The 12,811-nt window shown below is 49.6% G+C and overlaps 1 protein-coding gene across 1 annotated transcript in view; it reads right to left on the bottom strand.

Moving 5' to 3' along the window:
- Window positions 1-12,461, bottom strand: part of ZC3H12D (zinc finger CCCH-type containing 12D) — a 32,654-nt gene extending 20,193 nt beyond the window's left edge. Inside the window, exons 1-2 of the mRNA XM_060115283.1 lie at window positions 12,379-12,461; window positions 4,861-5,235 (exon numbers count right to left, since the gene is read on the bottom strand). Of these exons, the coding sequence (XP_059971266.1) occupies window positions 4,861-5,165 (305 nt within the window). The 5' untranslated portion in view covers window positions 5,166-5,235; window positions 12,379-12,461. The remainder of the gene's footprint in view (window positions 1-4,860; window positions 5,236-12,378) is intronic.
- Between the last annotated feature and the right edge of the window lie 350 nt (window positions 12,462-12,811).

Raw genomic sequence — 12,811 nt, 5'->3', positions numbered from 1 at the left:
TGGCTATTTACACTTCAAGTTAATTCAAAAGAAATAAAACTGGAAATTCAGCTACTCTGCCACACCAGCCACATTTCCAGTGCTTGGCAGCCCCATGTAGCAAGCGGCCACCATATGGACCACCATAATGCGGGTAAAGAACTTTCCATCCTCACAGGGAGCTGCTCTATTGGGCAGCCCTAGGCTAGAGGTCAGAACTCAGATCTTCGGACTCTAAGCCCTATGTTCTGTCCCCTGCTTCTGACCTCCCTAGCTTCCTATGTGAAATACAAGGATTTCAGAAAAACTACGGACGAGCATGAGGTCTGCTTCCCAGGTCCCAATCTTACACACCCACCACTGCAACTTAGAATTCACATTGAAGTTGACTCACCATTTAGGAAATGATAAATGGAGCCACTGCTCCTGCTTGTAAGAACCAAATAGACTCCTTTTGTTGTTACAGTGAGGAGATGGGAGGTTCTTGGAATTGGGTCGTATGGTCCTTTTGAAATGACTTGAACAAGATGTGTGCTCCAAACCAATACATTCCCACCTATTTTAAAAAGCACTTGGCCAGTGACCCTCACTGCCCATCTCCAGGGAGCAGCCACCCCAGGCCTACTGGGTTCAGCCACTACAAATAGACTTGGGCTACACATTCTGAGGCTCTGGGGAGAGGAGCCCATGGAAACTTCTAAAGTGATGGTATGGTCAGAGCACAAGGATGGAGGCCAGGGTCTGATGGAGCCAGTGTTGATCTTGGCCAAGCCCTTCTAGGCCCTTCCTGTGCTTTTTCCTCTCTCGACTCAGATGGTCACAGGCAAGGACAGATGACCCCCTCTCACATTCTCTGTGCTAATGGAGAGGCTTAGCGCCTTCCCATAAAGCATGACATTATCTAGAACTGCTCATTCTACATCAGTGGTTCTTTATGTTTTGGGGATCACAGACCTTCTAAGTAGCTATTGGAAGCTGTGGATCTTCTCCCAAGGGAACCAATATATGTATACAGATTCCACTTCTTGTAAATCATTTCAGGCCACTGCTGGCTTTGAAAATGGAAGGGGCTATGAGCTAAGGAATGGAGGTGGTCTCTAGAAGCTGGAAAAGGCAAAACAACATATCATCCCCTCGAGCTTCCAGAAAGGAACACAGTTCTGCCGACACCTTAATTTCAACCCAGGGAGACCCAGGCCAGACTTCTGACCTCCAGAACGAGACAATACATTTGTGCTGTTTTAAATCACTACATGTGTGTGGCAATTTTGATATAGCAGCAATAGAAACGAATACAGATTTTTTTGGTCTTTAAAGATCCACTGAAACACAACTTCCCAAAGATAATAAGAAAAACAAAACATGGCTGAAAAGTCAGGCTCTCGTTCTCTGTGAGCAAAGGCAGACACAGTCCAGGCTCCAGGGGACAAAGCCACAGTCGGGAAGTCGGCAACAGGCACCCTACAGGATGCTGCTGCCAACAGAAGACACACTTCTCACCTGCTCAGGGCAGAAAGCACATGCATCCCAACCTGTCTTTTAGGCTCCGCCCCACTCCTTCCAGGACCAGACAGCACATGGAGCAGCAGCATCTTCAAAAACAGAGAATGGCAATGCCTACGAGACTACAAAACCTCAGCGAAGGAGAATTTTCAGAAACCATGTTTCTGAGCTTAACCGAGTTTTGAGGTCAGCAGATAACAAGTAGACACCATGCTGGGTTTCAATAATCCGGCCCCTCTAAAGGTGCGCCTCACACTGGGAGCTATCCTCTGCAAACGAGGATCTGGCAGAGCCTGAGGTCAGGGGTCCTCTTGAAACTCTGGTTGGAGGACACAGGAGGTGTTATTGTAGGAGAAGGAGCGGGGGTGGATCTGAACATCAGACCCCAACTCCCTCCCAGACGTGCCCTTGAACAAATTAAGTCCCACCATCAGGGAGCTGTGAAATTTCTCTTTTTGTTCCTAACTAAGGAGATGCAGGGGGGCAGGGGAGGGGATGTTTGTGTATATGTGCATATATGTACGTACACACCCTGAGCACACACACAAATACATGTGTTCTAGGTATTTGAGGTGCTTTTTAGGCATCATAAGTCTGAAAGAATTCATGTTCTGACACATTCTTAATAATAAGCCTGAGAGATGGTTTCCATTTGTAAGCCACAGACTAATTACAATCGTAGGAGGTGAGGGCCGGGTGGGACTAAATGGATTTACCCAGAACACATCTAGGTCATGTGCAAATAGAGGACGTGGTTTAAATGTAAATTCCAAGCAGCAACAGAGACTTTCATCAAAAGAAAACCCTCTACCATCACCCTATTGTAGTCATTCCTAAAAAGCGTCTGGTCCCTAGGGCCTCCTTGGTGGTCCAGCGGCTAAGACTCTGCGCTCCTAGTGCAGGGGGCCTGGTTTCGATCCCTAGTCGGGGAACTAGATCCCACTTGCTGCAACTGGGAGTTGGCATGCCGCAACTAAGAAGATCCCACACGCCAGAACACACACGGCAACGAAGATCCTGCGTGCCGCAGCTGAGACCTAGTGCAGCCAAATAAATAAACAAATAGTAAAAAAAAAAAAAAAAAAAAAAAGTCTGGTCCCCAAAGAGAGAATGCTTTCCTGTAGCACCTGCAGCCATTCTGCTCTTTTGATCTGGAATCAGAGAGCTCATATAATCTTAGGACTGGAAAGGTCTTCGATTTAAGCACTATCATCTTACTTTAAATACAAGCCAGGGACTTCCTTGGTGGTCCAGTGGTTAAGATTTTGCCTTCCAATGCAGGGGGTGCGGGTTCGATCCCTGGTAGGGGAGCTAAGATCTCATATGACTCACAGTCAAAAAACCAAAACAGAAGAAATATTGTAACAAATTCAATAAAGACTTTAAAAATGGTCCATATCGAAAAAATCTTTACATGTAACCCGTGTCTTTCTACTGATGTCCAGAGGAAGAGATGCCTCATCCAGACCAGGCAGAGGCCAGGCCCCGTCTCAGAACCCAGCAGACTTTCTTCCTAGGATGCTCAGAACCTACTGGATTCTAAAAAATCCCTTTAATTCACCCAGAGATCTTGAATTAAGCAGGATTTCAGAGTCTCGCCTATCTGGTGCCTCCACAGAGCATGTGTGAGAATGCTTTAGAGACCGAAGGACCAGCTCCTAGGCCCCAGGGAAAAGGCAGGGCTCCACTGCCTATTGACATAATCAAGCCCAGGGAGACCTGGCTGGCTAAAACTTGAATGAACGCTTGAATGAACTTGTCCTGCACACCAAGCAGGGCATATTGGAACAGCCCCCATGCCTGGGCCATCTTGAGTTCACCTTTCCACACTTCTGTCCTGCAGTGCCCAATCCAAAGTGAGCCCAGGGACTTTCCTGGTGGCGCAGTGATTAAGACACCCCCCCCACCCAGTGCAAGGGGGCCAGGTTCGATCCCTGGTCAGGGAACTATAGATCCCACATGCATGCCGCAACTAAGGAGCCTACCTGCTGCAAGTAAGACCCGGCGCAACCAAATAATAAATGAATAAATTATTTTTTTAATTTAAAAACAAACAAACAGGGCTTCCCTGGTGGCGCAGTGGTTGAGAATCTGCCTGCTAATGCAGGGGACACGGGTTCGAGCCCTGGGCTGGGAAGATCCCACATGCCGCAGAGCAACTAGGCCCGTGAGCCACAACTACTGAGCCTGCGCGTCTGGAGCCTGTGCTCCACAACAAGAGAGGCCGTGATAGTGAGAGGCCCGCGCACCGCGATGAAGAGTGGCCACCGCTTGCCACAACTAGAGAAAGCCCTCGCACAGAAACAAAGACCCAACACAGCAAAAATAAATAAATTAATTAATAAACTCCTACCCCCAACATCTAAAAAAGAAAAAGATCCTTTTAAAAACAAACTAACAAACAAACAAAAAAGCGAGTCCGAATTTTCAGGGAAAACCACTCAGCCTGTCAGCCAAAGAATACCCTGTTGACACATTCAGCGCCGATAACACCGCTCTCCTCCACCCACCGTGGCTCAGCTTTCGGAAAGGGTCGTGCGTCTATTTGTAGTTGTGAGTGACCGACTTCCTATGGCTCTGCCCTTTGCTGGGCTGCAGCTAAGCCAAACAGTAAACTAATGCGCTGGTTAGGGCAAAGCCTCCTCCGTGCCCGGTGCGGAGTGTGGGTGAGGCTACAGAGCTTCTCTCTCAGCTGCACTTGGCCTCTCCAGGAAAGATGAGGCGGGCGCGAAGCTCTCACCACCGAAACACACGAAGATGCCAATACACCACTAGAACACTGCCTCTAGAGCTCAGGGGCCACAGGCACACCTCCCGCACCCAGCTAGGGAGCCACTCCACCACCGGGGCTGCCCCCAGCACGGCTCCCAGCCCCCAGCAGAGGGCTTCGAGCACAGTTCAAGTATGACGTCTTCCCCTCTGCTTCTCAGAACCTTGAGGGGGGTAGAAGGGTTCTCTCTTGGCCCGTGTCACAGAGGAGGAAGCTTGAGACACCCCGGCTTTCCCAGAGTCACACAGCTGGTCAGGGACAGACCCCAGACAGGAAGCCGTGCTCACCAAGGCCCAGCTCTGGGCTCTTCCCCGATTATCCCCGAGTTAGTACGATAAAAGCTGCCGTTTGTTGAACACTGTGCCCTAGGCATTTCTGTGCAGCTCCAGTTCTTACCATCACCTTCTACGGAGGTTGTAGACCAACGTTACAGGTGGAGGAAGCGAGGCTCAGAGGGGTTAACTGACTTGGTGAAGGCCACACAGCTACTGAGGGATGGAATGGGGATTCCAAGCCCCATCCATGGGCTCCAAAGCTCCTCGGACAGACCCACCGAGAAGAGGGACAGTTCCCCCCGCCCGCCCGCGGCTAGGGGACGAAGAAGCTACCTCATTGCCACGTTGCTGCCGTCGATGACTATGGGTCGCAAGGAACTGGCTGGGCCTCCTCTGTCCTCGTCCGGGTCCGCCCCCAGCCCGCGCTGGGCAGAGTCGGGGTTCCCACAGGAGCCCCTGGGAACGAGCAGGGGCGCGGTGCTGCCCTCGTGGGCGCTGGGCCGGCTGCCCGTCTGGATCAGCTCCTGGAGCACGTCGTTGACCAGGGCGTCCTCGCCCAGCTTGCCCAGCACCCTGACCACATCCTCCCGGCCGTAGCCCAGCTTCTGGAAGAACTCCATCTTGCTCGAGCGCTCCATGCTGTGCCAGCTGGGCCCCCGCGAGGGTCCTGCCGCCGGCCTCCTCCTGGCAGAGCCCTCCCGGCATGAGCTAGAGAGAAAAGGCATCCATCAGGTGTTTCCTGGGCAGAGGAGGTGAATTATGGGTGCCCTCACCCCCCCACCCCGCCGCTTCTCTGTCAGGAAGTCACGTCAGGGCCTGGTCCCCTGAGGAGTTGCAGTGGCTCAGGGAGCTTGAAGAGCCGCGATGCTATCACGGGGCCTGTACGAGTGACTCTCCCAGGCCTTCACCCCACGTCCGGTCCCCGCAAGGGGGCCAGAGGGACCCAGAGCCGCTGAGCAGGCCACCCAGCCCTGGGGACATTTGTGCACAGGCCAAAGAAATGTTTTTGAGGCTCTGCTATGGCTGAATTATCTCCCCCCACCAAATTCATATGTTGAAGCCCATCCCCCAGCCCCCCAGTATGTGACTGTTTGGAGACAGGGTCTTTAAAGAGGTGATTAAGGTAAATGGAGGTCAGTGGAGTGGGCCCTAATGCAATAAGACTGGTGTCCACATAAGAAGAGGAGATTTGGACACAGTTGGGTACAGAGGGAAGGCCATGCGAAAGCACAGGGGAAAAAAGGCCATCTACCAGCTAAGGAGAGAGGCCTCAGAAGAAACCAGCCCCACTGACACTGTGATCTCAGGCTTCTGGCCACCTGAACTGTGAGGAGGTGATGATAATAATAATAGTAATAATTATAATAATAAATTAAAATTTAAAAAATATACCTATAACGTCATCCCTTGGTATTGGGGGCGGGGGGCAGGCTCCAGGACCCCTGCAGATACCAAACTCTGTGGATGCTCAAGTCCCTTATATAAAATGCCTTAGTATTTGCATACAACCTAAGCATATCCACTGGTATAGTTTAAAGCCTCTCTAGATTACTTATGATACAATGTAATGCCATGTAAATAGTTGCCAGGGCGTGGGAAATTTAAGTTTGCTTGAATGGCTCAGGTCTCAGGCTTTGGGAACTCTGAGTTTGGTTAGCTGTTCAGGGGGAATGGGAGTTAGCCAAGACAGAGGAAGCAGCAGTAGGTATAGATTCCCCCTTCCTCCGTGGGTCAGTCTTGCCCCTCAGCCAGGCCCCACCAGGCCAGGAAGGAGGACAGGTGTGGGGACAACTTCTCCAGGGCCAGAGCAGGTGAGGGGCTCAGCCTTCCAGGGCCTGGGTCTGGGAAATTTCTGGGATTTGTTTTCGAATATTTTGAATCCACAATTGGTTGAATTCGAGGATATGGAGGGCCGATTGTATACATATTATACGTACATAAAATAAATACCAAGTCTGTGGTATTTTGTCATTGCAGGCCTGGCAAACTAATACAGCTCCTCGGCTTAAATAGGGGAAAACGCCCCTTGGTGAATTCTATTCCCAGAAACACAACGCTCTGACCTAAATTCAGCTCTGTGCACTGGCACAGCTCCCCCTAGCAATTAACTCAGATCGTACTGAGCCTCTAAAATAGAAGGTCCTAACCCAAACTTGATCCTTTCCACGCAGCCATCACTGACTGGCCTACACCTCCGGGGTAGTGTTGGGCAGTGGGCTGCAGCCTGACAGACGTTTACAAGAAAAAGATGACTGAGGCAAAGGGAACGCTCTGGACAGACTGGGTCCCTCTCTCTTTTCTACTCACAGAGACCTACAGCTTTCAAAAAACCTTTTAAAATATAGAAATAATCATGAAAATATATTGAGTGTGAAAAATTGAAGCAATGTAGAAGTATAGCAAATAAAAAGATATAAAGTCTCTTCATACATACCCCAGATCCCACTTGCCTCTCCTGTCTCCTATTAGAGTTTTTTCTATGCATTTACTTGCATATCTAAGAGATACACACATATACTGGTTTAAGGGAGGTTGTTTTCACATAAATAGTATCATTCTGGACTTATTGTTTAGCAACTTACTTTTCTTACTAAAAGGGCATTTTGGAAAGCTTTCCCTGCCGGTTTACCTGTTCTGCTGCCCACCGTAACCCCAGCATTTAGGACAGTGCCTGGCACAGCTGACTCTCAATGCATATTTGTTGAATGAATGAATGAATGAATGGTGTTTATCCATATGCCACATGACGGAAATGTAGATGGTCTTCGATCTTTCCCTGTTACACTTGGTGCTCAGCGCACATTCACACCCAGCTATCGTTTCACCTCATCCTCTTCTCAGTATCACAGGTTCTTTATCCTCAGCTCCTAGTCTCCTGTTGGAATCCTCCGCAACGTTCTCTCTTCTGGGTTCCCAGCATGGCCGCCCCCTCTCCTGCAGGGTCTCTCCCTGTGGTGCTGGAACCCGAGCAGGACTCACAATGCCTGGGGCTGGCAGGTCAAGGGCATTTGTAAGCCAGCCTCCTGGATGGAGAGGTCTCTGCTGAAGCCTCCACGTGTCAGCTCCCACCCACCTGGCCCACTGACTGCTGCAACACCAAAACTGCCCCCAAGGTCACCGTGACATCCTCACTGCCAAATCCAACAGCACCTTCACACTCCTCGCCGTAGGCAAACTCTCTACGACTTTTGACTCTGTGGACCGCTGCCTTCCTTGTGATTTTTAAATCCAAACATTTTGGACCATCTCCTTCTTGGAACTCTCTTCTCCCTTAGGTTGTACAACTTGGCCTGGGTCTCCCGCTACGTCTTTCCAGCTCTCTCCTTAGCCTCTGCTCCCTTGTTCAATGTCAGGGCCCTGCCCAGGCCATCTTCCGTCCCCCTCAGGCCCTCCACCAGCCCCTACATCCATGAGCGCACAACTGCACTTCTGGCTCAGACCTCTTGCTAAGCACCAGGCACACAGAGCTGTAAGTCTAGGAGATAAATGCCCTGCAGGCTATCTGATAAAGTGCTGTGGGAACTCAGAATGCTGTCACTCACCAGGCATTTGCTGAACCCGCTTCAGTGGTTCTCAGAGTGGGGTCCAGGGGGAGCCCAAGACCCTTTCAGGGAGTCTTTAAGGTAAAAACTATTTCCATAATCATGCTTAGGTGTAATTTGGGTTTTTTTCACTCTCATCCTCTCATGAGCGTACCATAAAGTATCCCAGAGGCTACGTGTCCTTGTGATATTGTGACAGCTTGAATGTGGAAGCAGATATGAGAAGCAAGTGGTCTTCTATTAAGCTGGCTATTAAAGAGATTTGAAAAAATGTAAATCAGTGCCAGTCTTCTTACAAATTTTGGGGGTTTTGGAAAATAGAGTTCTTTTTCATAAAATACATCATTCATATTAATATAATTGGTTTATTCTGATTTTAAAATAAATGAATATTTTAAAATTTCATAGCTTTAGTTCCTAATAAGGTACATATGCATAGATGGCTATAGCCCACATAAGCAAAATTTCTCTGGGGTCCTTAATCGTGGATGTCAAACCCTTCAGCATGAGAGGCAAGGCCCCTCACAATGGCTGCAACTCCTTCTCCAGTCTCGATGGCCACGTACCTCTAGTCCAGTCTCACCTTTTCCCTGACCAGTGGCCAGTCCTTTTCTCTCAGGAAGGTTGTTCCCTTGGGCCGGGGTCCAGCTTTGGCCCAATGTCCACGGAGGAAGGGGACACTCACCCGCCCCGCAGGCCAGCCTCACACCAGGGATTGTTCACTGTCCCTGAAAGACCCTGGCCTCTCAGGCCCGGAGGCCTCCCCTCGGGCTCTTCCCACTGCACAGCGCCTGCCCCTCCTCCACCAGACCGAACCCCACCGTCACCTCCTCCGAGAAGCCTTCCCAGTCCTGGTGGCCCCAGTCGCTCCCACCTCCATCCCTCCCTGCTTACGCCTGCTCTGTAGCACTTATTTGGGTTTGGAAGAGAGAGAGAGGGGAGGCTTGAGAGGACGGGTGGAAGAAAGAAAAGAGGGAGGGAACACAGACGAGAGAAAAGGAAAGAGAAGAAAGACAGTACAGGCAACACGAACGTAAAAGTCTGTATTCACGTTGTTCTTCGTTTCCACGTCGCTTTCTTGTAGAGACCCTTACTTGAACTTCCCATCATCCCTGGTGGTTAGACAGGGTAGATAAAAGTACTGCCTTCTCACAGATGAAGAAACTGAGGTTCAGAGTGGTACAGAGTAAAGGCTATACAGCTACTAAATGGCAGAGACTGACCGTAAGTAGATGCCCAAAATAATGGGTTGCTTTGAGTTGTGTTCAGGACGGAGGCAACACCTTGCCATCACAGAAATGGAAAACCCAAAATACGACTGCGTCAGGTGACTTCTCTTGGGTCACCAAGTAACAGCTACGAGGAGAGTCCACATTTGTTTTGTGACTTTGCGTTCTGGTATGACAGAAACATGAACATTTTCAAACTGAAAAAACTTGGCCCTTTCCCCTGGGGCGGGGGAGAGGGAGTGGGACCCTGACCTTGGCAGCTCCCCACAGAACCTCAAGTTTCAACAGGGCTCCTTTTCTGAGCAGACTTCTGAAAGGCTATGTGTGGGACAGGAGGGATGTTTTTACACGAAATTAACTGAAAGAATTCACCTACTTCAGAGGCTTCTTTTTCCCCCCTTGAGACTTTAAAATAACTTCGTTTCCTCATAAAATTTCCAAATAAGGGAGAACACGGGGGTGGGAGGCTGCTCTCCGCAGCCTCAGGTCACAGCCCTCCCCCTTCAGCTGTGACGGCCCTTGAGCTGCACCACTGCCAGCAGCTACTTTTTCCTTTCTATTTTTAAGACCTGAAAGTATGAACAATTTCATCTTCATTTTCTTCCTCAATCTTGACTGGAAGTCACAAACAGCACAGATGATTAGTAACACTTGGAAACTCTTCCCAAGTCTCCTGAGCTCTGATAACGGTCAGTGTGGCACAGCTGCTCTGTGCTCAGTGTCAAGGCTGTGGAGGTGGGTTCAGGACCTGACAGAACAGCAGGAAAGGGGGGGGAGGGGCACCTCACAAGTGGAACAACGGGGGTCAGATCAGGTCTTCTAGAATCAGCCAATCCAGAGGGAGGGGCTCTGGGCCAAAAAGGCTGTAACCTCTGGCTGGAAGAGCCCCTAAGGAAAAAAATAAATGAGAAACAGAAGACTGAGAAAATGAGAGGGATAAGAGCTGTTAGAGAAACAGCAGCTCACATGGGCACTGTGTTTTCTAGTTACAAGTGCCTGCTGGTATGTCACCTTTGGGAAATCCCAAAGTCCCTGGGACGTGGAAAGAGCTCATCACGTTGCAGGTGACAAGGCTGAGGGACAGAGAAGTTTTGATGGTGTACCCAGGATCCCAAGGCTAATGGATGGGAGAGACTAGACTCCCAAGGGCGTCCCAATTCCCGCCACAGGGTGCAGTCCAGGGCCGCTCGGCGGCCACAGAGCAGGGCCAGCCCTCATTCAACACATGACACTGACCCCCAAGTCCGTTCCTGGGTCGCCTTTGCCAGCTTCAGAGAAACCTACCACAGACACCTATCAGAAGGCACCCACCATGCCGAGGAGAAAGTTCTAAACAGAGTCCACACCGAAGTTTTCTGGTTCAGCTCAGATCTAGAGGCCCTCAGGGAAGTTGTCAGAGTTTGAAGAAGTCACAGAGAGGCAAAGACTTCAGCCTATGAGATTTGTGGTTTGCGTCTGGCCTTTTTTTTTGAAAACGGAATTATCATTTTTTTAAATTGTGGCAAAATAGTCATAAAATTTACCATTTTAACGATTTTTAAGAGTGCATTTCAGCGGCATTACGCAACCATCACCACCATCCATCTCCAGAGCTTTTTCGTCTTACAAAATGGAAAGTTTCTCCCCATTAAACACTAAGTCCCCACCCCCTCCCTTAACCCCTGGTAACCACGGTTCTACTTTGTGTCTTTATGAATTTGATCACTCCAGGTACTTCAGATAAGTGGAATCATACAGTATTTGTCCTTCTGTGACTGGCTTATCTCATTTGTCATAATGCCTTCAAGGTTCATCCATGTTGTAGCAGGTGTCAGAATGTCCTTCCTTTCTAAGGAAGGAAATAATAATACTCCATTGTGCGCATATAGCACCTTGTGTTTATCCATTCATCCATCCACTCAAGCAACCCAAGTGGCACCTGGGCTGCTGCTACGTTTTGGCTGTTGTGAACAGTGTAGCTATGGGCCTGGATGGACCGGCTTGGCCTTTCGTTTTCCCCTCAAACTTGTCTCCTGCTCTTGTGTGCTGTCGTAGGTTACTTCGGGCGTGCACACAAGTATTTACAGTCCTGATCGATATCCCAGGGCAACTCGGAAGCAAAGTTTAAAACAAAACCCTCTACTAAATGCCACTCCCAGACGCAAGAGGGAGGGGATATGGGGATATAAGTATATGTATAGCTAATTCACTTTGTGATACAGCAGAAACTAACACAACATTGTAAAGCAATTATACTCCAATAAAGATGTTAAAAAAAACTGCTACTCCCAACCTATTCACGTGCCAGGTGTTGGCACTCCCATCTTGGCAACGTCTGGCCCTGGAGAAGAGGTCATATCTTAGGGTTCATGGCCACGCATTCTAATGGCTCCAGGGAACTGGCCAAAATTACATTCACTGCCATCAGGTGAAGACTTATTTCCATGTCCTCATAGGCCTTCTTGAAGCCCACAGGGTCATCCTCTAGAGGAGACGGCATTTGGGGCCACTGCCAAACGTTCCTGATCTGCCAGGAAACTAGACACCTGCCAAAAAACATCTAGTCTAGAAGATACTTTCAGGAGCACGGAGACAGGTTTCAGATGTGCTCGAGAGCTGTAGTCCTTCTGAGTTCATAAAATTAAAACATCTTCAAAGACCACAGCAAGAGTTTTTACTTCAACTGAAGAGTTTCCTCTCATTAATCTTTCTCCCACAAAAGCCCTCTTTTTAAAAATAACAACAGAAAGCTTACTGAGAATTTTTTTATGTGCTAGACACGGTGCTCACACTTGACAAATTCTCATTCAGTCCTATGACAACCCTTCAAGGGAGGTACACAAAAGCCCTCTTGACATTAACGACCATTTTGCTAGAATGAGCAAGATTTCACCCAAAGGAGACTAAAGATGCTGACCTAATTTTTTTCCGCTGAGCCCTCAAAGTAACTGCAGGAGATGATACTGCTAGGATGCCACGCATCCAAGAACTGCCCCCCGTCCTGCCCCCACTTCCCCGTGCGCTCTCTCTCCTCCCACCCCTGGACCCACGTCTGACAGCGTTCTGTCACACTGAAGGATGGCCAGGGGACATGCACTCACCAGCAGGGCGTGTCGAGGGCCCTCACAGTGGATGTTCTGCTCCCCTCAGCAGCGGTCACATGCTGTCCTCCCAGCTGGCCAGGTGTCCCCGAGGCCCGGGGAGCCACTTCAGGCCAAAGCGCCACTTCCTTTCACCAGAGTCACGTTCAGCGGCAAAGGTAGTTCTGCTTTGCACTGAAAAAAAAAAAAAGGAAAGGAAGAAAGCAATCAGATGAGGGAGGGAGATAAAGCCTGAGCCTCAGCATGAGTCACTGAGTCCAAGTCCAACAACCACATGCAAAACGGCGCTCTGTGAGGGCAGGGCTGGCCGCAGACGAAAGCAGGAGCTCTCTGGCCTCCGACAGTGGACACAGCTCATGCCTCCAGAGGAGAAGAGCATCTGAACCTAGATGCTCCGTAGGAGGGTGGGTGCTCACAACTTCACAAACGAAAC

Source organism: Mesoplodon densirostris, chromosome 12 (genome assembly GCF_025265405.1).
Source record: "Mesoplodon densirostris isolate mMesDen1 chromosome 12, mMesDen1 primary haplotype, whole genome shotgun sequence".
NCBI classification, from domain to species: domain Eukaryota; kingdom Metazoa; phylum Chordata; class Mammalia; order Artiodactyla; family Ziphiidae; genus Mesoplodon; species Mesoplodon densirostris.
The sequence above is the reverse complement of the archived record's forward strand: the minus strand, read 5'-3'. Positions and strand labels throughout refer to the sequence as shown.